Source organism: Amblyraja radiata, chromosome 13, assembly GCF_010909765.2.
Source record: "Amblyraja radiata isolate CabotCenter1 chromosome 13, sAmbRad1.1.pri, whole genome shotgun sequence".
In the NCBI taxonomy this organism is placed as follows: Eukaryota; Metazoa; Chordata; class Chondrichthyes; order Rajiformes; family Rajidae; genus Amblyraja; species Amblyraja radiata.
In genome coordinates, this window is record NC_045968.1 from 5,433,539 (window position 1) to 5,457,442 (window position 23,904).

The following is a 23,904-nucleotide window of genomic DNA, read 5'->3' on the forward strand; positions in this document are numbered from 1 at the left end:
CATGGGCATCATGCTTGGCACAAACATTGTCGGCCAAAGGTCCCATTCCAGTGCTGTACTGTTAATAATAATAATAATAATAATAATAATAATAATAATAATAATAATAATAATAATAATAATAAATACTTTATTGATCCCCTCAGGGAAATTCAGTTCTACATTTTAATGCGGCCATCCTGGGTAAATTAATAGAAAATAATTGGGCTGTCATTTTGGATACTTTAAGATTCCACAGGAATAATGGTTTGATTTTTTGGGGGTGGTTTGCATTCATTTAGGATGAGTAATAGCAATAATGAATTTCATTGGTGGTCTGGAACATAATTTTCCCTTTAATGCCAATTGACTTAAGTTCTGTCTGAGGAACCAACGCTAATGACCAAATCTGAGGAAGGACATTATTGCCATAGAGGGAGTGCAGAGAAGGTTCACCAGACTGATTCCTGGGATGTCAGGACTGTCTTATGAAGAAAGACTGGATAGACTTGGTTTATACTCTCTAGAATTTAGGAGATTGAGAGGGGATCTTATAGAAACTTACAAAATTCTTAAGGGGTTGGACAGGCTAGATGCAGGAAGATTGCTCCCGATGTTGGGGAAGTCCAGGACAAGGGGTCACAGCTTAAGGATAAGGGGGAAATCCTTTAAAACCGAGATGAGAAGAACTTTTTTCACACAGAGAGTGGTGAATCTCTGGAACCCTGCCACAGAGGGTAGTCGAGGCCAGTTCATTGGCTATATTTAAGAGGGCGTTAGATGTGGCCCTTGTGGCTAAGGGGATCAGAGGGTATGGAGAGAAGGCAGGTACGGGATACTGAGTGGATGATCAGCCATGATCATATTGAATGGCGGTGCAGGCTCGAAGGGCCGAATGGCCTACTCCTGCACCTAATTTCTATGTTTCTATGTCAATCAAATGCTGCCTTCATGTCACGGGCAGACGCTCTCGGTTCAGTTTAGTTTATTGTCACACGTACCGAGGAACAGTGAAAAGCTTTTGTTGCGTGTTATCCAGTCAGCGGAAAGACAATGCATGATTAGAATCGAGCCATTTACAGTGTGTAGATACATGACAAGGGAATAATGTTTAGTGCAAGGTAAAGCCAGCAAAGTCCGATCAAGGATAAACCGAGGGTCACCAGAGAGGTAGATAGTTGTTCAGCGCTGCTCTCTTGTGGTAGGATGACTCAGTTGCCTGTTAACAACCGGGAAGAAACTGTCCCTGAATCTGGAGGTGTGCGTTTTCACACTTCTATACCTTTTGCCTAATGGGAGAGTGGAGAAGAGGGAGTGGCCAGGGTGCGACTCGACCTTGATTATGCTGCTGGCCTTGCCGAGGCAGCGTGAAGTATAAATGGTCAATAGAAGGGAGGTTGGCACTCGATGGGCTGAACGGCCTGTTTCTACACTTTTTCTAAATTAAGTCATCCCTTCAACACACTGGGGGCAGCAAGGGACGTATATAGCCACGTAAGGAACTTTTATTCTCACCAGACTTTGGTGTCAAGACAATTATCCACAAAAAAAATATGATTGGCAAATGTTGAACATACCAGTGAAAGAAAATTGGAGAGAGATAGTGACAGCTGACACGATTGTCGGTGTGGACTCAGTAGGACAAACGGCCTGTTTACATGTTGTATCTCTAAACGATATTATATTGTGATCAATGGTTGAAATGATATATCTCTAGATAGTACAGAGTGCGGATGTAAGATTATTTGTTGCTCATGGTTAGTTTACAATCATGATTGCTTTTTCAAGGGTCTGGAAAAGAAACTTTTATTTATTTATTTATTTTATTTTATTCTTTATTTCGAACAGAATAAAAGAATAAAAAGCAAGTGTGAAACAGCATACAAAAAACAAAACAAGAATATTTATATAGTGTCATAAACAATATCTATAAATAACTGAAATCGTATGTGTCCGAAAATGAGCAGGAAGAAGCCAAAGCTTATTAATTCCCACCCCTTATTCAACTGCTTATAATTATCTTATACAAATTTAGCAGCTATATGTACACCATATGTACACCAGCAGCTATATAACCATATATGTACACCAAATTATTTACATTTATACACTAATCAAATATTTACAAAGCCATACAAAAAAGAGAGAAAAAAAAAAAAACCCTCATATACTATACAGTATCTTAGTCATATATACAACCCATCACCCTGTAATCACCCTTCCCAATACAATCAGTATAACAAATATCCCACTCACAATCACCTATCCTCATCCCAGTATCCTTTAAAAAAAGTGTTTTTGTACATCTTTTTAAACTGAATTATGTTCGTGCTAAGTTTTATCTCCTGTTCCAGACCATTCCACAAATTTACACCACAGATTGCTATGCACATACTTTTAAGAGTTCTGACATTGAGTTTTTTTAACTTGACTTCAGGTATAAGCACAAAGTTGGAGGTACTGGATCATCTGCAAATGATACATCCTGCCAGATTTACATTCAATGTTAGGCACCAGCTGTATAGATGCATAAGAATCGACTAACCCACTTAGTTACTGCTTGTATGCCTCATTGTCATCTTTCAAATGTTTGTCATTTTTTAATTTTGAAACCTATTATTAGCGAGAGAATAATTTTTAGTATTGTTAATTAATATATTCCTCAGATTATTATTATTTTATGTAGGACAATAAATTATTTCCCATATTTATATAAAAACAGTTCTGATTAAGAAGTTTTACTGCGTTTTTATCATTATTCTTAGTAATGCTCAAATGCATTCATATCAAAAAATCATATATTCAGTTTCTATTGTTACATGGCAAATCCACTTATCAAATAACAAGGTCTCTAACAGCAGCACAGCATCTGATTTTGGCACCGTCGGTCAAGAAAAGATTGTGTAGAAAGAAACTCCAGATGCTGGTTTACACCAACGATAGACACAAAATGCTGGAATAACTCAGCGGGACAGATGAGAAGGAATGGGTGACGTTTCGGGTCGAGACCCATCTTCAGACTGAGAGTCAGGGGAGAGGCAAACTAGGGATATTGAAAGGCACAAAGAGAATGTTCTGAAGTTCTGAAAAGGACAGATCATAGCAGACAGTGATCAAGGAAATATACAACGGTTCATTGTTGGCTGAGGGGAAGTTGACAACGAGGCAGACAAACAGTAAAATGAATCAGGAGGACTGTGAAACTAGCCGGAGAACTCGGGTGGGGGAGGGACAGAGAGAAAGAGAAAGCAAAGATTATTTGGAGTGAGGGTTCCTCCAATTTACATTTGGTTCACACTCTGACAGTGGAGGAGGCCCAGGACAGAGAGGTCAGTATATGAATGGGAAGGGGAGTTAAAGTGTTTGGCAACTGGGACCATAGGCCCAGGCGGACTGAGCGAAAGTGTTCAGCGAAATGATCGCAGAATCTGCGCTTAGTCTCGCCGATATATAGGAGTCCACACACACAGAGGAACAGGAGAACTCCCTGTTTGTTTTATATTGTTTAATACAACAGTTCCTTAGTATTAAGGGGATGTGTCAGTGAGTTAGTCGATCTTGAACCCTCACCTTTTTGGCAGAGAACAGTTGATCAGGAACAGAAGTGGACAGGCATTTGTATTTGTGTTAGAGTTTCACATGACAAATGATCTCGGACTCTGGCAATCCCAGAGCAAACCAGCAAGCTCTCAATTTCGCAGGGGTACGGCATTGTGAAGGTTGAACCAATGACCACATTAACCCAAAAGTAGGCCAGATCGGAACTCTCAAGCACAAATTTGAAACCCAGCCAAATCTGAAACCCAACCTAGACAGTTCTCCCAGCTGTAAATTTGATACAGATAAATATTCAGTTTTGAGAGGAATTAGATTCTTGGATCAGATACTATGGTGTTTTCTTCATTTTAAATACTCTGTCACTTGAAATCAAATGAGAACACATTTTATTCTTTCCATTTTAAATGGAAATTATATCAATTTTCCCACAAGGTTCTCCACATAATTCCCATTGAAATTGACAATGAATGCCATGCATTTGTGAATGTCATCAGCATTCTATCAGTGGTGTTAAGTCAGACATTTGAGAGTAAACAAGGAACATGTCAAGACTTTCCAACTATTTAAAGAGGTGGCTGGATTTAAGGCATAGGTTTAAGGTGAAGGGGAAAGATTTGATAGGAATCTGAGCAGTAATATTTCCGACCAGTGGGTGGTGGGTGTATGGAATGAGCTGCCGGAGGAGACAGTTGAGCAGGGACTATCGCAAAGTTTAAGAAGCAACAGGTTCAATGATAGTCCTTATGGCATTAACATTGAATTCTCCCAATTTGGCTAGCCCTTGCTGTCTCCTCCCCTTCCTTAACCCTCTAGCTGTCTCCTCCCACCCTCCCATCCGCCCGCCCTCGGGCTCCTCCTCCTCCTCCCCTTTTCCTTCTTTCTTTCCCCCCCCCTCACCCCCCGTCAGTCTGAAGAAGGGTTTCGGCCCGAAACGTCGCCTATTTCCTTCGCTCCATAGATGCTGCTGCACCCGCTGAGTTTCCCCAGCAATTTTGTGTAGGTTCAATGATAGGACAGGTTTAGAGAGATATAGGTTAAACACAGGCGGGTGGGGCTAGTGTGGATGAGACATGTTGGACAGTGTGGGCAAGTTGGGCCGAAGGGCCTGTAGCGACACAGTATATGACTCTCTATAACTGTAGTTAATTGCAACAGAGGTAATTCACTTGATACTTCTGAAGATACTCTGATAAAACTACACATGTGAGCCATCTAGGAAAAAAAGCTAGAGACACAAGGAACTGCAGATTTGTGTTTACAAAAATTGCACGATGCGCTGGAGTAACTCAGCGGGTCTGGCAGCAAACATGGATAAATGAAATCAGGTTGGGTCACTTGTTCAGACCCGAACTCGAAATGTCACTTCTTCAGACTTCATGCTCTCCAGAGATGCTGCCTGACCTGCTGCTGAGATACTCCAGCACTTTGTGTCATTTTCTTCAGAAAAAAGTTATTTGTTAGTGAATTTTTTTTTAAATTAATCTGTAAGATTTGAAGACTAATGTGTTAATAAGAAACAGAATGTGGGGTCGTATTTGAGGATAATGATGATGTTGCTTTGTACTTGTTGAAAGTGAAATTGATTTAAAGAAAACTCTGATGTAAAACATGTGGATCAAGCCAAGCTTGAGTAAGCAATACTATCTGCAGTTCCGGAGGAGGCGCTGTCCTGAACGGCTGCCTGTCCTGCAGCTGTCCGTTTTTTCCCCTTCTTTATTTAGTTTGTTAAGTGTACAGTCAGGGGGTCTAAATCTTTTTATGTGTGGGGGGTGGTGGGGGGGAAGCGGGAAACTGCTTTTCTAAGTCCCTACCTGGTCGGAGGGGTTACCTTCCTCCGAGCAGCGTCTTCGACCTGTCCTCACGGCCTACCAGCAGGTCCTGGAGCGATGTTTCCCTGAGGGGACCTGGCCAGGACATCGGCTTTGGTGGCGGCGCAGAACATCGGCTTTGGCGGCGGCGCAGAACATCGGCTTTGGCGGCGGCGCAGCACTGGAGCGCTGTCGTGGAGCGGGCGATGCCTTTCCTGGGTCGCCGCGCTGGGACTCCAGTATGCTTGGTACCGCCGAGGAAAACATCGTGGAGCCGCGGTTCTGCGGAGCGGCCAGCTGCGACGTTGAACTTACATCTCGCCGAGATCACCAGTGTGCGGAGCTCCGTCTGGCGTGGTCTGTTGGCTTGGAAGCCGCAAGCTCCGGTGGGAAGGTGGCCGTTCCTGGCACCCCAAGCTGCTGAGGGTTCTCCCGACGCCGGAGTACCATCACCCGGCGAGAACATCCGGCGCCGTGGCGGCGACTGTGGAGGCCTCAATTGGCCCGACTTTGGGTGGACAAGGGGATGGGGACTGGACTTTGTGCCTTTTGTTTTCATATCCCTACATGACCTTCATGAGAGACATCATGGAAACAGGCCCTTCAGCCCATCGAGTGTGCGCCAACCCTGTACATTAATTCTATTCTACACAACAGGGACAATTTAAAGAAGCCAATTAACCTACAGAACTGCACGTCTTTGGGATGTGGGAGGAAACTGGAGCACACGGAGAAAACCCATGTGGTCACAGGGAGACCGTAAAAACTCCGTACAGAAAGCACCTGCAGTCAGCTTCGAATCTCGGTCTCTGCTGCCGGAAGGTAGCAACTCTACCGCTGCGCCACTGTGCCACCTTTGTGGTTCAAATTCTGGCCTGCCCACCTAGAGAGAGTACAGAGGAGATTTACTAGAATGTTGCCTGGGTTTCAACAACTAAGTTACAGAGAAAGGTTGAATAAGTTAGGTCTTTATTCTCTGGAGCGCAGAAGGTTAAGGGGGGACTTGATAGAGGTCTTTAAAATGATGAGAGGGATAGACAGAGTTGATGTGGACAAGCTTTTCCCTTTGAGAATAGGGAAGATTCAAACAAGAGGACATGACTTCAGAATTAAGGGACAGAAGTTTAGGGGTAACATGAGGGGGAACTTCTTTACTCAGAGATTGGTAGCGGTGTGGAATGAGCTTCCAGTGGAAGTGGTGGAGGTAGGTTCGATGGTATTTAAAAATAAATTGGATAGGCATATGGATGAGAAGGGAATGGAGGGTTATGGTATGAGTGCAGGCAGGTGGGACTAACGGAAAATAATTGTTCGGCACGGACTTGTAGGGCCGAGATGGCCTGTTTCCGTGCTGTAATTGTTATATGGTTATATATGGTTAATTAAACCAGGTCACCATTGGCTACTGCCTTTAAATTCACTAGCCCCTTTACTCTGAAATCCCTTCCCTAAATCACTCTCCCTTTCTGTTCTCACGTTAAATATCATGCCTCTGACTAATCTCTTGCTCATCCGTTCTAAGTTCTTCAGGAGGCTCAACAACAAACTTTGTTTGAAATTGCTGCTGCAGAGTGCCCCAGTAATACTGTGGTGATGAAGGCTCTATGAAAAACAAGGCATTAGTGGTTATGAATATTAGAGAAAGAGCAACATTTGAAGTCATAAATGGACTAAGGCTTGGTTGATGGGTTTTCAATGTAGGAGTAACCAATGGGATATTGAGAGACAACCTTTTATAAGATGATTCCATGGCTGTTTATGTGGTGAAGAGTGCTTAATTGAGGGCCCTGATTGTCTCTCTCGTAATGCTATCTTCTGAAATGTGGTATTATTATTTACCACATGTTTTTCTGATACTTTTTATTCCTTCACAGTTGCTAAAATTGAGCTTCCAAGGACAAATTGCAAGTTGAACGAAAACTAGGTTTCAGCAACATTACAATAGGGTCAAAGTGGGTCTAACGTGGTGGAAACGCTGGAGTGCAGGAGATCTCACTGACATTTGCCTGCACTGCTGTTTCCATGAGAAAATTGGCCCCTGCATGTTTTGCCTATTCATCATGTACTTCCGTTCTCTCAGCAGGCTGGCTGTCTCAGAAGATAGTTCCAGACCTGCATCCTGAGTTTACTAGGAAGCTTAATTGACAAAAGGCAAAGACTATAGTGAAATCTAGGGGTCCAGATGATGCACGCCCAGATTTACTGAAGAAGTCTTGAGGAGGTAGGTGCTCCATGAAGGGGGGTAATGGGCAGCTTCCTCGAAAGAAATTCCAGAGCAACCATTGAAAACCTGAGGAAACCTGTCAAGATAAGGTTAGTACGGACACCAACTAGTTATCCAGTGTATGCATGTCATGGTCTTCATTGTTCCCAAATTCTTCACACTCCTAAAATGTTCTTTTTCCATTGCTTTCCAAGTACTCAGAATTATGGCTATTTGAGTGCTTAGCAAAAGTTCACGTTAAAGGAGCAGAATTAGGCCATTCAGCCCATCCAGGCTACTTCATCACAATCATGGCTGATCTGTCTTTCCCCATTCCCCTCTTTCCCCAACCCCATTCCCCTGCCTTCTCCCCATAACCCCTGACATTCATACCAATCAAGAATCGGTCGATATCCGCCTTAAAAATAGCCATTGACTTGGCCTCCATGAATTCCACAGATTCACCACCCTCTGACTAAAGTCATTTTTCCTCATCTCCTTTCTAAAAGTATGTCCTTTAATTCTGAGGCAAGTATGGCCAAGCCATAGCAAGGCACAAATCTAACTTACAACTAGAGTCTTGGTCTCACTGACTTGCATTTTATTAATTGCAGACTAAAGGATCTTTAGGATTATTTGGACACAAGGAACTGCTGATGCTGGTTTTCAAAACAAAAGACACGGAGTGCTGAAGTAACTCAGCAGGTTAGGCAGCATCTCTTGAGAACATAGATAGGCAATGTTACAGGTCGGGACCTTTCTTCAGACTTATTGTAGTGGGCGGGTGGGGGGGGGGAGAGGTGATGGGTAGCTTCCCCGATAGAAAGTGGGGGCGGGGCAAATTCGAGTGATGGGTGGATACAGGTGAGGGAGTGGTTTTGATTGGCAGATGGTGAGGGAGGGTGGGGTGGGTTGATTGGCCAATGGTTGGGTAAGGGGGGTTTTGATTGTCTATATTTGAACCCCCCCCCCCCCCCCCTCTCCCCCTTCACCTCCGCAGTCTCTGGTCACATGTGGAGCAAGAGGTGCCTGATGTGGAAGATATGTACCATGTGAGGGAAATCGAGGTCCTCATTGCCATCCCCAAATCTCTTTCCCAATCTTGAGAGGGATCAGAAATTCCCATGAAATGTTGGAATGTTACAATGTTCCAAGGAAGCTTTGAAACTGGAGGCCAAGTCCGGATATTTTTAAGGCAGTGATAGCTAGATTCTTGATTCGTACGGGTGTCATGGATTAAGGGGAGGAGGCGCGAGAATGTGGTTAAGAGGGAGATATCGATCAGCCATGAACGAATGGTGGAATAGACTTGATGGGCCGAATGCCCTATTTCTGCTCCTATCACTTATGAACTTATGAAACTTCATAGTCACAGAGTCGTACAGAGTGAAAACAGGCCCTTCGGCCCAAGTTGCCCAGGCCGACAAACATGCCCCATCTACACTAGTCCCACCTGCCAGCGCTTGCTCATATTCTTCTAAAACCAATCCTATCCATGTAACTGTCCATATATCTCTTAAACGTTATATGACCTACAAAATTGAATCGCTTTCTTCATTATCTCTTGTAAACACACTTCATATCTTTGGATCTCTTTATGTAACATCTTTTAAATACCTGTTAACCATATAACCATATAACAATTACAGCACGGAAACAGGCCATCTCAGCCCTACAAGTCCGTGCCGAACAACTTTTTTCCCTTAGTCCCACCTGCCTGCACTCATACCATAACCCTCCATTCCCTTCTCATCCATATGCCTATTCAATTTAAAGGTGTTACCTGTTAAAGGTGTTTTATATATATATATGCAACCTTTTAATTGTTAAATTTGTTTGATACACCATCCGATTCAGAAGATATTTGTTTAGGAAAGAATGCACGTTCTTTTGGAATGATTTTATTTGCATTTAAAATAAAAGTACAATGAATGTTCAGAAAATCCTTTTTTTTTAGCAAATATTAATTTCACAAACAAAAGAAAACTGCTTGGAGCATCTGTTCCTCAGCTGTAAAAAACATGGTATATTTTCTGTGCACCTTTATCAGAGGTTGGGCTTAATGGTGTCCATGGGGATAACTACTACCAACAGTTGCTATAGCAGATGAATAAGTTCCCTCCCCTGAGCTGGAATAATCTTGTACTCATATAATTTCCATCTGAAGTAATCACTTTTTATTTCACCAGTTAACCTCATCGTGAAAACAGCCAGGACCCTTCTTCAGACTCGACTCCAAACGGCACCTAGTCCTTTTCTCCACAGATCCTGCCTGACCTGCTGGGTTACTCCAGCATTTTGTGTCCATCTGCAGTTCTTTGCTGCACATAAAACAGGCATTCGGTTCAACTCGTCTACGATGATTTTTTTTTAAAAACAGCAAATGCTGGATTTCTGAAATTAAAAATAGAAAACATCGGATACAGCTAGCAAGTCCGGCATGGAATAAAGTTAATCAGGCTTCAGGTCTGGACCAGGTCGAACTGGTCAGAACTGGTAGGGTCTATGATGATGTTCATTGTTGATTTAGATAAACAGCTCCACCTCCAATGGTTTAGGTTTGTTATTGTCACATAAAAGACAAGATACAGTGAGAAATATTGTTTTGCGCGCTGTCCAAACACGTCAAGAGCTGCTGCCTCAGAGTGCCAGAGACCCGGGTTCGATCTGGGCCTGGCCTTGGGTGCTGTCTGTGTGGAGTTTGCACGTCCTCCCTGTTGGATTCCTCCGGGTGCTCCGGATTCCTCCCGTATCCCAAATATGTGCATGTTTGTAAGGGTTAATTGTCCTCTGTAAATTGCCCCTAGCCTGTAGGGCATGGATGAGAAAGTGGGGTAACATGAGACTAGTGTTAACGGGTACATACACAAAGAACTGCAGATGCTGGTCTACACAATAAGATACTATCTAACTATCTATCTGTCTGACTTTGATCCCAATGAGGTAGAGGAGTTTCTATCATCTGGCCCATGAAGTGCTCGAAGGGCCGAAGGGCCGAATGGCCTACTCCTACACCTCTTTTCTATGTTTGGAATTTTCTATTTTCTATCTGTGGAATTCTCTGCCACAGAAGGTAGTTGAGGCCAGTTCATTGGCTATATTTAAGAGGGAGTTAGATGTGGCCCTTGTGGCTAAAGGTATCAGGGACTATGGAGAGAAGGCAGGTACAGGATACTGAGTTGGATGATCAGCCATGATCATATTGAATGGCGGTGCAGGCTCGAAGGGCCGAATGGCCTACTCCTGCACCTATTTTCTATGTTTCTATCACGGTAACCTTTCGACCTTATGTACATATCCACCCTACCCTTAAAGGCGTCAACCAAAAGGCTGTTTTTCCCCAACCTATGCCCACGGGATACAGTCACACGCTCCGTTGCTGGCTCTCCACGTCTTCAATCTGCAGTTTACTCAGACTTCCACTTCACGAACCGTGAGGAAATCCAGACCATCGGACAGGAGGAGCCGCTGCTGCCCGGCTCTGTGGACAATAGGGCTGGCGCGGAGCCAGGTTGAAAGTCCCTGTTGCTTTGCTACGGGGATTTTTTTTTTAAACAGACTCGTCTCGCCGGAGCTGAAGGCAGCGTGAGATCCACCTTAACCGTGGATCATTTGCTTTCCCGGAGCCTACGTTTGGAGAGCACACACACACACACACCATTGCATACATTGAATGATGGCTTATTTCATCCCGTCCTTGCAAGATCCTCGCCTGGTGGCCAGTTTCCAGCGAGTTTGTGGTCTGTTTCTTCAGGTTGAAGACGTGGGCTCCACCAATAACTCTTGCGGCAATGGTGCTGGAGCGGACAGTGAGCAAGTCCTCCGGACAAGACCCAGCATGAATGGACAATGGAGACACACAGCCGAAGAGGGATCACTACATCTGCAAGGACAGGTTAGTAAGGAGGCTCCTGGAGTAAATGCATCCACATTAACAGTGAGACTTGTAGTTACTGTATAGTATTTATTTCATGTAAAGATCCGATTAGTCCGGGTGACAGGGGTTATGGGGAGAAGACAGGAGAACGGGGTTAAGAGGGAGAGGTAGATCAGCCATGATTGAATGGCGGAGTTGACTTGATGGGCCGAATGGTCTAATTCTGATCCTATCACCTTACGAGAGACTCCGGAAACCTCAGTCATTTGTATAGAAACGTAGAAAATAGGTGCAGGAGGAGGCCATTCGGCCCTTCGTGCCAGCACCGCCATTCATTGTGATCATGGCTGATCGTCCCCTATCAATAACCCGTGCCTGCCTTCTCCCCATATCCCTTGACTCCACTAGTCCCTAGAGCTCTATCTGACTCTCTCCAGCTCCATCTAACTCATAATCCGAGGAGCTCTCTTTCCCCCAGACCGTGTTTAAAATAAATCCTGTTTGGACTTTGGACCTAGGAGTATTGGATGTGAAGGCGTACCTGGGCATTCTTTAGCCCGGGGAACAGCTCATTCCAGTCAGTCAGGTTTAACAAGTGGAGGGAGGAAGTAAAAATGTCGTGGGAGGAGTTGAACAAGCTGAGCAAGTGCAGGATTTATTATTCACTCACCCAGTGCCAAAGCAATTTAGGTGATCGTCCACAAACGGTGAACCACTGATTTATATTCTCCGACAATATCGGAAGAATTTTTTTAGTTTCTATATTGTACCTTTTGTTTTACATTGAATAAAGTATATTTTTGATTTTTTTCTAAAAGATCCTGCACACCTGTGCGCTGTCACTGCCGGCTAATGCTGGAAGGAAAACAAGCGCAGGACCAATCTCATGGGGATTATGCCAAATGAAACATAATGAACAGTCAGTTCAAGTTTAAACCAAAACTGCCACGACATTTTATATTGCATTTTGGATTGGAATGCTGTTTTCTTAAACGGTTTGGTTAAAAAAAACGTCCATATTTTAGTCTGATATGCCAGTCTAATGAAGGGTCTCGACCCGAAACATCACCTATTCCTTTTCCCCAGAGAATTACTCCAGCATATTTTGTCTACGACATTTTATATTGTATATTACATTAGCTCGTTTTTTTTCTTAATTGGTTTGGTATAATATTGTCCATACATTAAAAACCCGATTTCGGTAAATTGCCCAAAACCTAAACGCCCATTTTAGGTAGATTCGTCGTTACTTCGGATATCAAGCCAAGTTGCATGGAGCAATATTGTTTTCCTCTAACGGATAGACTGGGATCTGTACACGTACAAATTATATCGCCAGCGATGAATATGTGTGCGTTCTCACTGTACTTTTTCCAGTATTTTGCCAGAAGCAGAGACCACGTTAGTCATTATAATTTCCCATCGAGGTTGGCTGCAGAGGTTTTGCAGGGCAATCGCTCTACAAAGCCTAAAGTGCACTGGGCATCAACGGAGTGGCGAGGAGAAAGGCCATCAAGAACACCACAGAGGCAGCGGAGAAGGCCTCGAGATGGCTCTGGATCAGGAGAGGATGTCCATGGGGAGGAGTGAATGCCACCTGAACACAAGTCGTGGTCTGATCAACCACGGCTGGGTCACCTGGGTGAGGGTGTCTGATGTTGAAAGACCTGAAACACCCAATGACCCCAGGTTACATCACTGATGATGTGTTCAGGAGCATCTATCGATGTATTTGTTTCAAAGCCCACCGAGTTCATGCCGACTAGCAACCCCCACACACTAACACTATGTTACACACAAGGGACGATTTACAACTACACCAAGCCAATTAACCTACAAAACTATACGTCTTTGGAGTGTGGGAGGAAACCGGAGATCCTGGAGAAAACCCACAGGGTCAGTCCGTACAGACAAGCAGTCAGGATCAAACACGGGTCTCTGGCACTATAAGGCAACAATTCTACTGCCACCCTTGTGCATATGATGAACAACTGACTCTTGCTTCTACTTCCTATGTACTTCTGCACTTATTATATAAGGTTATGACAGCACTTATCCTGGAGATGGAGAGCATTGTCCGATACTCATTTACTGGGGTATATAAGCACTGATATCTACAAAATGCGAATAATTTCACATTTAACATAATCACACACTCGACTATTTCGGTTCAAGGTCCAAATGATTAAATTGAATGCTAATTAAAATGGAGCAATTTAATATCTTTGCTTTAATCACCCACATGCAACAGTGTTGCAAGACCTAAAGTCGTGCATTCATTTCAAGAGCAAGTTATTTTACTTCTTGGAAACATCCTCTAATTTGTGTGCTTAAGCAGTTAATGACCAACACCCATAATCGAGCATATGTTGGATGTGCGAATTCGCTCAAATTGTGCACTTTGTGCATTCGATGGAAAATTGCACTGTGAAATGTAAACATGATAAGCTGAAAACACAGAAAGAGTTGGTCAGTAACTATGTTACCAAAAGCCAGATGAATGTTGAATGTGTTGGCCGTTTCTTCAAAGTGAATTATACTGTATTCACAACCTAAGTTGTAATTATAGAGATGAAATTTAATGCTGATTGTCTTTTATTTATCAACATTAGGTGAGGTCAGTTTTTTCGTAAGTGTGAGGTATTGGGAGCTTTGCTGAGATAAAAAGAATTAGGAAGTGTTATATAAAAACTACGAGCTTCATTATATGAAAAATCAATTGTGTAAATGTGTAAGGAAAGGCTAACAGTTAATGATTCTCAAGTATCCTAGCTGTAGCAACCATTAATTGATATATCAACATTTACTGAGGACTCCTAATTTGGTGCTTTAATTAAAATAGAAAATTAAAATGTACAATGTTGTTAATCATGGAATTATGATTGGTAAATTAATTTCAACATAGATAAGAGTGAAATGATACATATTGGTAAGGAAGCTAAATAGACCATAAAATAACAGGTGTTGGATGGAACTGCAGATGCTGGTTTAAACTGAAGATTGACACAAAAAGCTGGAGTAACTCAGCGGAAAGGCAGCATCTCTGGAGAGAAGGAATGGGAAACGTCACCCATAAAATAAGAGGTGCTTTGGTGGAGTGAGAAGAAAAGTTGTAGCTGGGGGTTTAGGTCCGTAAACCACTCAAGGTAGTGATGCAGGTTAATAACCCTGTGATGAAACCAAAGACAGTGCCAGGCATCATTTCTGGAGAAAAAGCACAGAAAAGCAGAGGTTACATTAAAGATGAACAGAATGTTTGGTCACTACATTTGCAATACAGTGTGTGGTTCATGTCTGGAAATAAATTGTGGTCACTGGAGATGGTGCAATAAAATTACAAGACAGTTATTCATGTTCAAAATAAAATTCAGAAGAAACTTTGTCGGCCAGATAATAAGTACATGTCATTAGCACCAACTATCATTAATACATGAAGGGGGAAGCTTGGTAAACACATAAGGGGAAAGAGTTATGAACATAGCCCCTGACTCTCATGCAAGTCAACTTCCCTTCCATTTACTCCATCTACACTTGAAGCTGCATCAGCAAGGCCACCAACATAATCAAGGATCACTCCCCGGTCACCCCCTCTTCTCCCCTCTTCCATCAGGCAAAAGGTACAGAAGTTTGAAAATGCATTGCTCCAGTTTAAGGGACAATCTCCTCCCAGCTGTTATCAGGCAACTGAACCTTTCTCTTACCAGCTAGAAAGCGATCCTGACCTCCCATTTACCTCATTGTACTTTATCTTGCACAAAACATTATATCCCTTATCCTGTATCCGTGCACTGTGGATGGCTTGACTGTAATCATATATGGTCATTTTGCTGACTGCATAGCAAGCAGCAAAAGGTTTTTTACAGTACCTTGGTACACGTGACAATAATATACAAAACTAAAACTCTATTTTGTCACTGTTCAGACTACCATCCTTTAAAGATGAAAATGTTGAGTTAGCTGGGGAAGGGCCAGGCTACTTTGGGTTGTAAACACCAGTATGAACCTGCTGCTTCACGTTTATGTGGCATGTTTATCCTAATAATATATCATCATAAATCTTGTTGAACATGCAATCACACAGTGATAACAATATTGTTATGTATTATATTAATGGTGACATAAAATAATATAACATTCACCAAGGCCCAACAAAACGGCTTCTGAGTATTCAGAAATTCCTCAGTTGCTCTTACTGTTGGTGGCGTAGTGGTCGAGTTGCTGCCTCAAAGCGCCAGAGACCCGGGTTTGATCCTGACTATGGGTGCTATCTGTACGGAGTTTGTACGTTTTCCCTGTGACCGCATGGGTTTTCCCCGGTAGCTCCGGTTTCCTCCCACACTCCAAAGACGTACAGGTTTGTAGGTGAATTGTCTGGGTAGCATTGTAAATTGTCCCCAATGTGAGTAGAATAGCATTAGTGTATGGGGTCCGCTGGTCGGTGCCGACTCAGTGGGCTGTTTGCGCGCTTTATCTCTAAACTAGATTATACTTAACTAAACTAAACTAAAGTGAACTTAACTAAATACTGATGTAGCAAACATTCAGTGGAAATCTCAATGACACTTGCACACAGGTTTATTGCACCTTTCTGGAGAAATAGTGCTGGTGAAATGGGAGCAGCTGTAAGGAATTTCTTGGTTTATGGATTACAGTTGCCGTCTACACTTCATTTCCTCTTTAGCACCTTGTTGAATTTAGTCAAAATCAAATTTGTTTCCAATTCATTTAAATTAGTAAAATAAAAATGATCTTACTTTAGGTTGTGTGTTATTTTAACAAAAACATTTTTAGATAAACTGGAACAAATTTAAATCTTATCACATTAACCTTTGTAATATTCGGCAAGCTACGTTAAACTCAATACTTAGAGTCCAAAAGAAACTCAATACTGTACTGTATATTTGATCTATACTTTCTTTGCCTGTGTCACCTTAATTTCCTTTAACTACTCATTTATGAAGTATCTCTTTGGAAAAGACAAGTTGAGATGATCGGATCAAATAATTTTCGTGTTCACTTGAGCACCAAGATGTTAGAGACATCTGTAGAATTTGGGACATGGGCAAACTCTACAACCTAGAAACAGAGAATGAAGCTCGGAGATTCATGGAGTTTTACATTTTCACAGGGAAAGCCAAGATACGTTGTGAAGAACTATTTCTTTTACTACTTGTTCCGATTTGCTGCTGCCTTGGGTCAGGAGATCTTTTACATCACTTTCCTCCCATCCACCTACTGGAATTTTGACCCCTATGTTACCAGGAGGCTGGTTGGTGTGTGGGCAGTAAGTACCTCCAAATTTCTATACTATTTCAGTGTAACTGTGACAAGCAGAATACTCCAAGGCAACCACAATGTTTTTTTCTCAATCGGCTTTGGAGTTGCTACGATACTTTAATATTGGTGATTATCTTGGTGAATATTGGTGTGTACTAAATAATTTCTGTTTCACATAATATGAGTTGCACATGATAGATCAAAATTACAACTGAACCCATCCTGAAGTGAAGATAGATACAAAAAGCTGGAGTAACTGAGCGGGAACAGGCAGCAACTCTGGAGAGAAGGAATGGGTGACGTTTCGGGTCGAGACCCTTCTTCAGACCTGAAAGGTCACCCCTTCCTTCTCTCCAGAGATGCTGCCTGTCTCGCTGAGTTACTCCAGCTTTCTGCGTCTATCTTTGGTTTAAACCAGCATCTGCAGTTCCTTCAATAGACAATAGACAACAGACAATATGTGCAGAAGTAGGCTATTCGGTCCTTTGAGCCAGCACTGCCATTCACTGTGATCATCCACAATCAGTACCTCCTTCCTGCCTTCTCCCCATATCCCCTGACTCCGCTATTTTTAAGAGCTCTATGTAACTCTCTCTTGAAAGCATCCAGGTAATTGGCCTCCACTGCCTTCTGAGGCAGAGAATTCCACTGATCCACAACCCTCTGTGTGAAAAAGTTTTTCCTCATATCCGTTCTAAATGGCTTACCCCTTATTCTTAAACTGTGGCCTCTGGTTCTGGACTCCCCCAACATTGGGAACATATTTCCTGCCTCTAGCGTGTCCAAACCCTTAATAATCTTATATGTTTCAATAAGATCCCGTCTCATCCTTCTAAATTCCAGAGTATACAAGCCCAACCCCTCCATTCTATCAACATATGACAGTCCCGCCATCCCTGGAATTAACCTGGTGAACATGTGCTGCACTGGTGAAGTTTGCCTCCAAATGTGCCACTTGTTTTTTTCCCATTGAACATTATACAAGTCAGTACATTTTCACTCTGAATTTAACTCTACGTGGACTCTTCAGATAAAATGTGGTTGTTTGGAAAGTAGTAATTCTGCTCGGTCTTGCAGCAGGATTTTACTTTCAATTTTAAAATCAAAGATTCTGCTCCTCATTTATAGAATACATTGATTTTTTTAAATCATTAGTCAATGTGCACTGCTGCTAGATTTGAAGAGTTAAGACATGAAGTCAGGGAAATAAATGTGCACCAAACTACCTAGGCCCATTATGTTATGGTTTACAGATTGTGTGTACCATTTTAATAGGAAGATAGACTCAGCAGGACAGGCAGCATACCTGGATAGAAGGAATGGGTGACATTATGGGTCGAGACTCTTCTTCAGTGAATCAGGGGAGAGGGAGATACGAAGATAAGAATGTTTAAGGTGTGAAAATGAGTCAAAGAGGATGGAGATCAAGGACAATAGATCATTGTTAGCAAGGAGAAAGTAACAATAAAGCAAAAACAGAAATAAAATGTAATCATTGGTCGGCAAACTGGGAAGGGAGGAAGGATGGAGAGCGAGGGAAAGCAAGGGATACTTGAAGTTGGAGGTCAATATTCATACCGCTGTGGTGTAAAATGCCCAAGCAAAATATGAGGTGTTGTTCCTCCAATTTGCACTGGGCCTCACTCTGACAATGGAGGAGGCCTAGGACAGAGAGGTCAATGTGGGAATGGGAGAGAGAGTTAAAATGTTTAGCAACCGGGAGATCAGGTAGGTTTAGGTGGATTGAGCGGAGGTGTTCAGCGAAACGATCGCCGAGCCTGCGGTTGGTCTCGCCAATATATAGGAATCTGCTCCTGAAACAGCGGATACAGTAGATGAGGTTGGAGGACGTGCAAGTGAACCTCTGAGTCACCTGGAGAGACTGTCGGGATCCTTGGACGGAGTCAATAGGAAGTGTATTGTGGCCCATCATGGGGTAGGGATTTGCAGATGGGCAGCTGATAGCGCAAGGAACCATGCAGGAAAGGTTGATCTCAGCAATCACTGCACAGTGCTGTGGAAGAAGGAACTGCAGATTCTGGTTTACAACGAAGATATACACAAAATGCTGGAGCAACTCAGCGGGTCAGGCAGCATCTCTGGAGAAAAGGAATGGGTGCTGTTTCGGGTCGAGACCCTTCCTCAGGGTCTGAGGAAGGGTCTCAACCCGAAACGTCACCTATTCTTTTTCTCCAGAGATGCTGCCTGACCCGCTGAGTTACTCCAGCATTTTGTGTCTATCTTCACTCTACAGTGCTGATTTGGCTTCATTGCTGGATGGACTGAAAGTTGTTGCGTGTGTGTATTTGTACATGTGCGGATTTGTAACTGACGCATTAATGTTTGACAAACATCCTCTGGCCTTCTGCCAATATTTGACCTGTTCACTGCAAGTGTGCGGTGGAGTCTCTACAACACACTTCCTTATGCCAGAAATGAAAATGTAGGGCCTGCAAGAGTGCCCATTAATTGAGGCTAAATGTAATATAAAGATTAAGTCCTGACTAATGAGATTGTGAATTAATATCAAAATAACCATTTTCACTGAAACCCACCTATCATCTGCAAACTTTAAAGTAATAATGTGGCAAGAAGGGCAGGATCTATGTTGATTTGATATATTGTTAAGCAGTAATAATATTGCCCGACTATCTGGAAACCCGAAGCGGGTAGCGGTGGGGAGGGGGGGGGGAAGGACCAGGATTGGAGCGGTTAGCAGCGGGAGGGGCTTGACTTCACTCTCCGCGCAGGCCGTGAGGATAAAGTTCTTCAAAAGCTCGAGAGTGCTGGTGACCTCCGGTGATCTCCGGTGACCTCGGGATCTGTAGAACTTGCTAGCTCTTTCTGCGCCTTTTGACGGGGGGGGGGGGGGGGGCTGGACCACGAGCCAGGTGGGCCACGAGCAAAGGCATTGTGACATAATCAGCTGGCCAGCAGTTAGATTTGAAAATAAGTCAGATTTGTGAAGAACAGTTTTAGTGAAGAACAGTTTTAGTAAAGAACTTGGGAAATAATGAACCAAATTTACAGATGAGGGGCTTTTTGAAAATATGAGGCAAATCTCTACCAGAATATGTAAAGGTTTCACCGTTTGGCATCGCGTTTTCGAGAAGATGTGACTCAAAGGCAAAATCTCACACACACACACACACACACACACACACACACACACACACACACACACACACACACACACACACACACACACACACACACACACACACACACACACACACACACACACACACACATACACACACACACACACACAGAGTTTTAATAAGTACTAGACCAAGTGCAGTCCCGTTGGGTCTGTTCCCCCAACGCACATTTGCGAGGGGAGGGGGGGAGGCGGGGCAGCACGCAGCATCACACACACTAACCACCCCCGCACACACACTAACTACCCCCCTTGATATTATATTAATATAGTTCATTGGCTCCTTTTACCCCATAACCGCCCTATCCACTGACGCATAGCCCCCAACTCGCAGGCATGTTAGAGAGGGCGGGGGGGAGGGTAGAGATTGAGGGCAGAGAGAGAATGGGGAGAGACAGAGAGAGAGGCAGAGACAGAAGGGAGAGGGGAGGTGGGTGAGGGGGGAGGGTGGGGGAGGAGGGGAGCGAGAGATGAGAGGAGAGAGAGAGGTGGAGAGGTTATCAGGCAACTGAACCATCCTCTCACTGACTAGAGTGTGGTCCTGACCACAGATCTACCTCATTGGAGACCTTTGAACTATCTTTAATCGGACTTTACCTTGCACCAAACATTATACCCTTTATCCTGCATCTTTACACTGCCGACGACTTAATTGTGATCATGTATAGTCTTTTTGCTGACTGGATAGCAAGCACCAAAAAGTGTTTCACTGTACCTCGGTACACATGACAACAATAAACTAAATTGAACTAAAATTATCTACAGACTTGAAGGTAATATCAGGAAGGACATAAGATCGAGACCTTGTCCCTCTGCTTTTCAAACCATCCTTTTCCAACGGGGATGTACCTCACCTTATGCACGTAGTGCATGTTATTGATTGCCTAATGATAGCACACAATCCATGTCTGTAATTTAAACTGTTGGGAATCACAGATCCAAATATAGAGCTGTCAATATCTGAAAAATTGAATATCAAAAATGAAAGGCAAGTGGGACAGGGCTTAATCCTGTTTTAATATTCATGTGTGTGTAATTTTAAGAATTAGTGTGAATAGCTGACAAATTCATCTAATTTCAGTCAGTTTGTGAAGGTGAGATGTCGAGAGGTGATGAGGTGTCTTTGTGTGAAAAGATTATGTAAAACTGGTGAGAGCATTCGGGAGTGAAGAGCCACATGGCTGGAATGGAAGAATGGCTGACCGGGGCCTGTAGAGGGAGCAGCCGAGCCGGCTCCTGCTCGTCCTGTGGTGACGATGATGGCGTACACGAGAGTAAGGGGCTGGTGAGAGAGTGAACCGGGGTCTTACCTTCAAGGTCAGCTGTGGGAGGCGCCGCCGAGGCTGAAAATGGCCGGGCGAGTAGAGGGCCGATGGTCCACTGGACGATCTGAACAGAGGCAGTGGATGGAGGCCCTGCAGAAGCCTGGGACTCGCCTGGATCGGACTCCGCTCCAAGGGGACCGAGCCCAGGGACTGGACTGGACTCTGAAAATAGCGCCAAAAACCTGGTGCTAGCATGCAGCGGTCTCAATGGTCTTTGCTCTTCTATGCTCTTTGTACTAATCAGGAATTGTGCTTAGGTATGGCACTACTTTACTGAACCATATACAAAGAAAGAATTTCACCGTACTTGTGACAATAAAAAACCATTGAACCATTGAAAAGCTTCTGCTGCTGTAAACCTATTCGAGCAGATCAATGGAAGTTAATCTTCTACTTGGGGATCGACTGAGATCCAAAGAGGTCTGAGGAAATAAGAAAATAATTTGCAGCATTGGAGGAAATATATATTTTCATACAAAAGGCATCCAAGGAAGTTAAATATTACTGATTTGGTAGTAGCTATAGCATTTCACATGTCTCTGGCTCTGACTCACCTGGACTCGACAGGGCACATCCGTGAGGATGCTATTTGTAGACTACAGTTCTGCTTTCAATACTGTTATCCCCACCAAGCTCACTTTCACACTACACCAGCTAGGCCTCAGCTCATCACTATGCAACTGGATCCTGAATTTCCTGTCAGAGCTTCCTCAGGCAGTGAGACTGGGCCCCCACCTGTCCTCCACTATTACTCTGAGTACTGGCACACCACAGGGCTGTGTACTGAGCCCCATCTTCTACTCCCTCCTCACACACGACTGTGTTCCTGCATTCGCCACTAACACCATCGTTAAATTTGCGGATGACACAACGGTGATCGGGCTGATCTCCAATGGCGATGAATCAGCCTAGACAGCGGAGGTGCGGAACCTGGCGAGCTGGTGCTCAGAGAACAACCTGTCCCTAAATATAGCTAAGACCAAGGACCAAGATCATCAATTTTAGAAAGTCACAGGATGATGAGTATGCTCCAGTCTTCATCAACGGGGACAGAGTGGAGAGAGGGTCCAGCTGCAGGTTTCTGGGCACACACATTTCAGAGGACCTTGGACACGCTAGAGGCAGGAAACATGTTCCCGATGTTGGGGGAGTCCAGAACCAGGAGCCACAGTTTAAGAATAAGGAGTAATCCATTTAGAACGGAGACGAGGAAACACGTTTTCTCACAGAGAGTGGTGAGTCTGTGGAATTCTCTGCCTCAGAGGGCGGTGGAGGCAGGTTCTCTGGATGCTTTCAAGAGAGAGCTAGATAGGGCTCTTAAAAATAGCGGAGTCAGGGGATATGGGGGGAAGGCAGGAACGGGGGATGATCAGCCATGATCACATTGAATGGCGGTGCTGGCTCGAAGGGCCGAATGGCCTACTCCTGCACCTATTGTCTATTGTCTATTGACCTCACGTGGTCCAGTAACACCGCTGCACTGGTCAAGAAAGCGCAGCAATGGCTGTTTTTCCTGAGGATGCTGAAAAAAGCTGGACTGCCCCAACAGATGCTGTTGACTTTGATGGATAGGAGTCATCTCCAGAGCACAGAAGATCATTGGGAAACAGTTCCCAGCCCTGGAGGACATCTACAACGCACGCTGCCTCAGAAATGCCATCAGCATCCGCTAGGACCTCTCACACCCATGCCATCGTCTGTTTGAACTTCTTCCATCAGGCAGATGTTAGAGGGCCTTTTACGCCCACACCTCCAGACTGAGAAATAGCTTTATTCCCTAGAGCTACAACTGCACTGAATCAGTCTGCTAAACGTCCCCCATAATCTGTCTTTGCCCCCATAGTCAACTGGCACAACTGACATCACAACACAGTGACAGCTGCTGTAATGTTTAACCTCAGTGTACATGGATTTTTACCTTATTTATTTTATAGCATCGATACGGAGGTTGCAATCTTAATCTCGTTGTTCTTGCACAATGACAATAAAGATTTATTATTATTATTATTATTATTATTATTATTATTATTATTATTATTATTATTATTATTATTATTATTATTATTTAAGCTCATGTCATTAGAGCAGTTAGGCCATTCAGCCCATCAAGTCTATTCCGTCATTCAATCATGGCTGATCCGTCTTTCCCTCTCAATAGTATTCTCCTGCCTTCACCCCATAACCTTTGACACCTTTACTAATCAAGAAACCATTGCCAAGGACCAATCCACTCACTCTTCTGTGTGCTGCTTTGGGCATTATTTACTACCAATGTGGGTCAGGGGTAGCAGAGTTTACAACTTGGAAGTCAGGGTTGCACAGTGGCACAGCAGTAGAGTTGCAGCCTTACAACGCCTGAGACCCGGGTTCAATCCTGACTACGGGTGCTGTCTGTCCGGAGTTTGTACCTTCTCCCTGTGACCGCGTGGGTTTTCTCCATTTTTCCAAAGACGTGCCGGTTGTAGGTTAATTGGCTTCTGCAAATTTCCCCCTGGTGTGTAGCATAGAACTAGTGTATGGATCACCTCTTCTTCTTCTTCTTCTTGCGTATGGCGTGCACAGCCTAAAGTTGTAGGACAACTTGTTCTATTTGATCTTATTTGATTGTGCACGGCAGGTAGATTGCATTCGTTGAAACAGGGCGGACCACGTGAAGGTTGCAATCTCACACCCCTACGGATCACTGGTCAATGCAGACTCGATGGGCCAAAGGACCA

General features: G+C 43.7%; 1 protein-coding gene across 3 annotated transcripts in view; it reads left to right on the plus strand.

Moving 5' to 3' along the window:
- The first annotated feature begins 6,733 nt into the window (after nucleotides 1–6,733).
- sgpp2 (sphingosine-1-phosphate phosphatase 2) overlaps nucleotides 6,734–23,904 on the plus strand; it is a 29,728-nt gene continuing 12,557 nt past the window's right edge. The window contains exons 1-3 of one of the 3 annotated variants that reach the window (XM_033031122.1): nucleotides 6,734–7,658; nucleotides 11,303–11,443; nucleotides 16,554–16,709. In XM_033031122.1, the coding sequence (XP_032887013.1) occupies nucleotides 11,387–11,443; nucleotides 16,554–16,709 (213 nt within the window). In that variant the 5' untranslated portion in view covers nucleotides 6,734–7,658; nucleotides 11,303–11,386. Of the gene's footprint in view, nucleotides 7,659–10,886; nucleotides 11,444–16,553; nucleotides 16,710–23,904 lie in introns of those variants that run through there. The other 2 variants (XM_033031120.1, XM_033031121.1) reach the window with 2 other exon arrangements.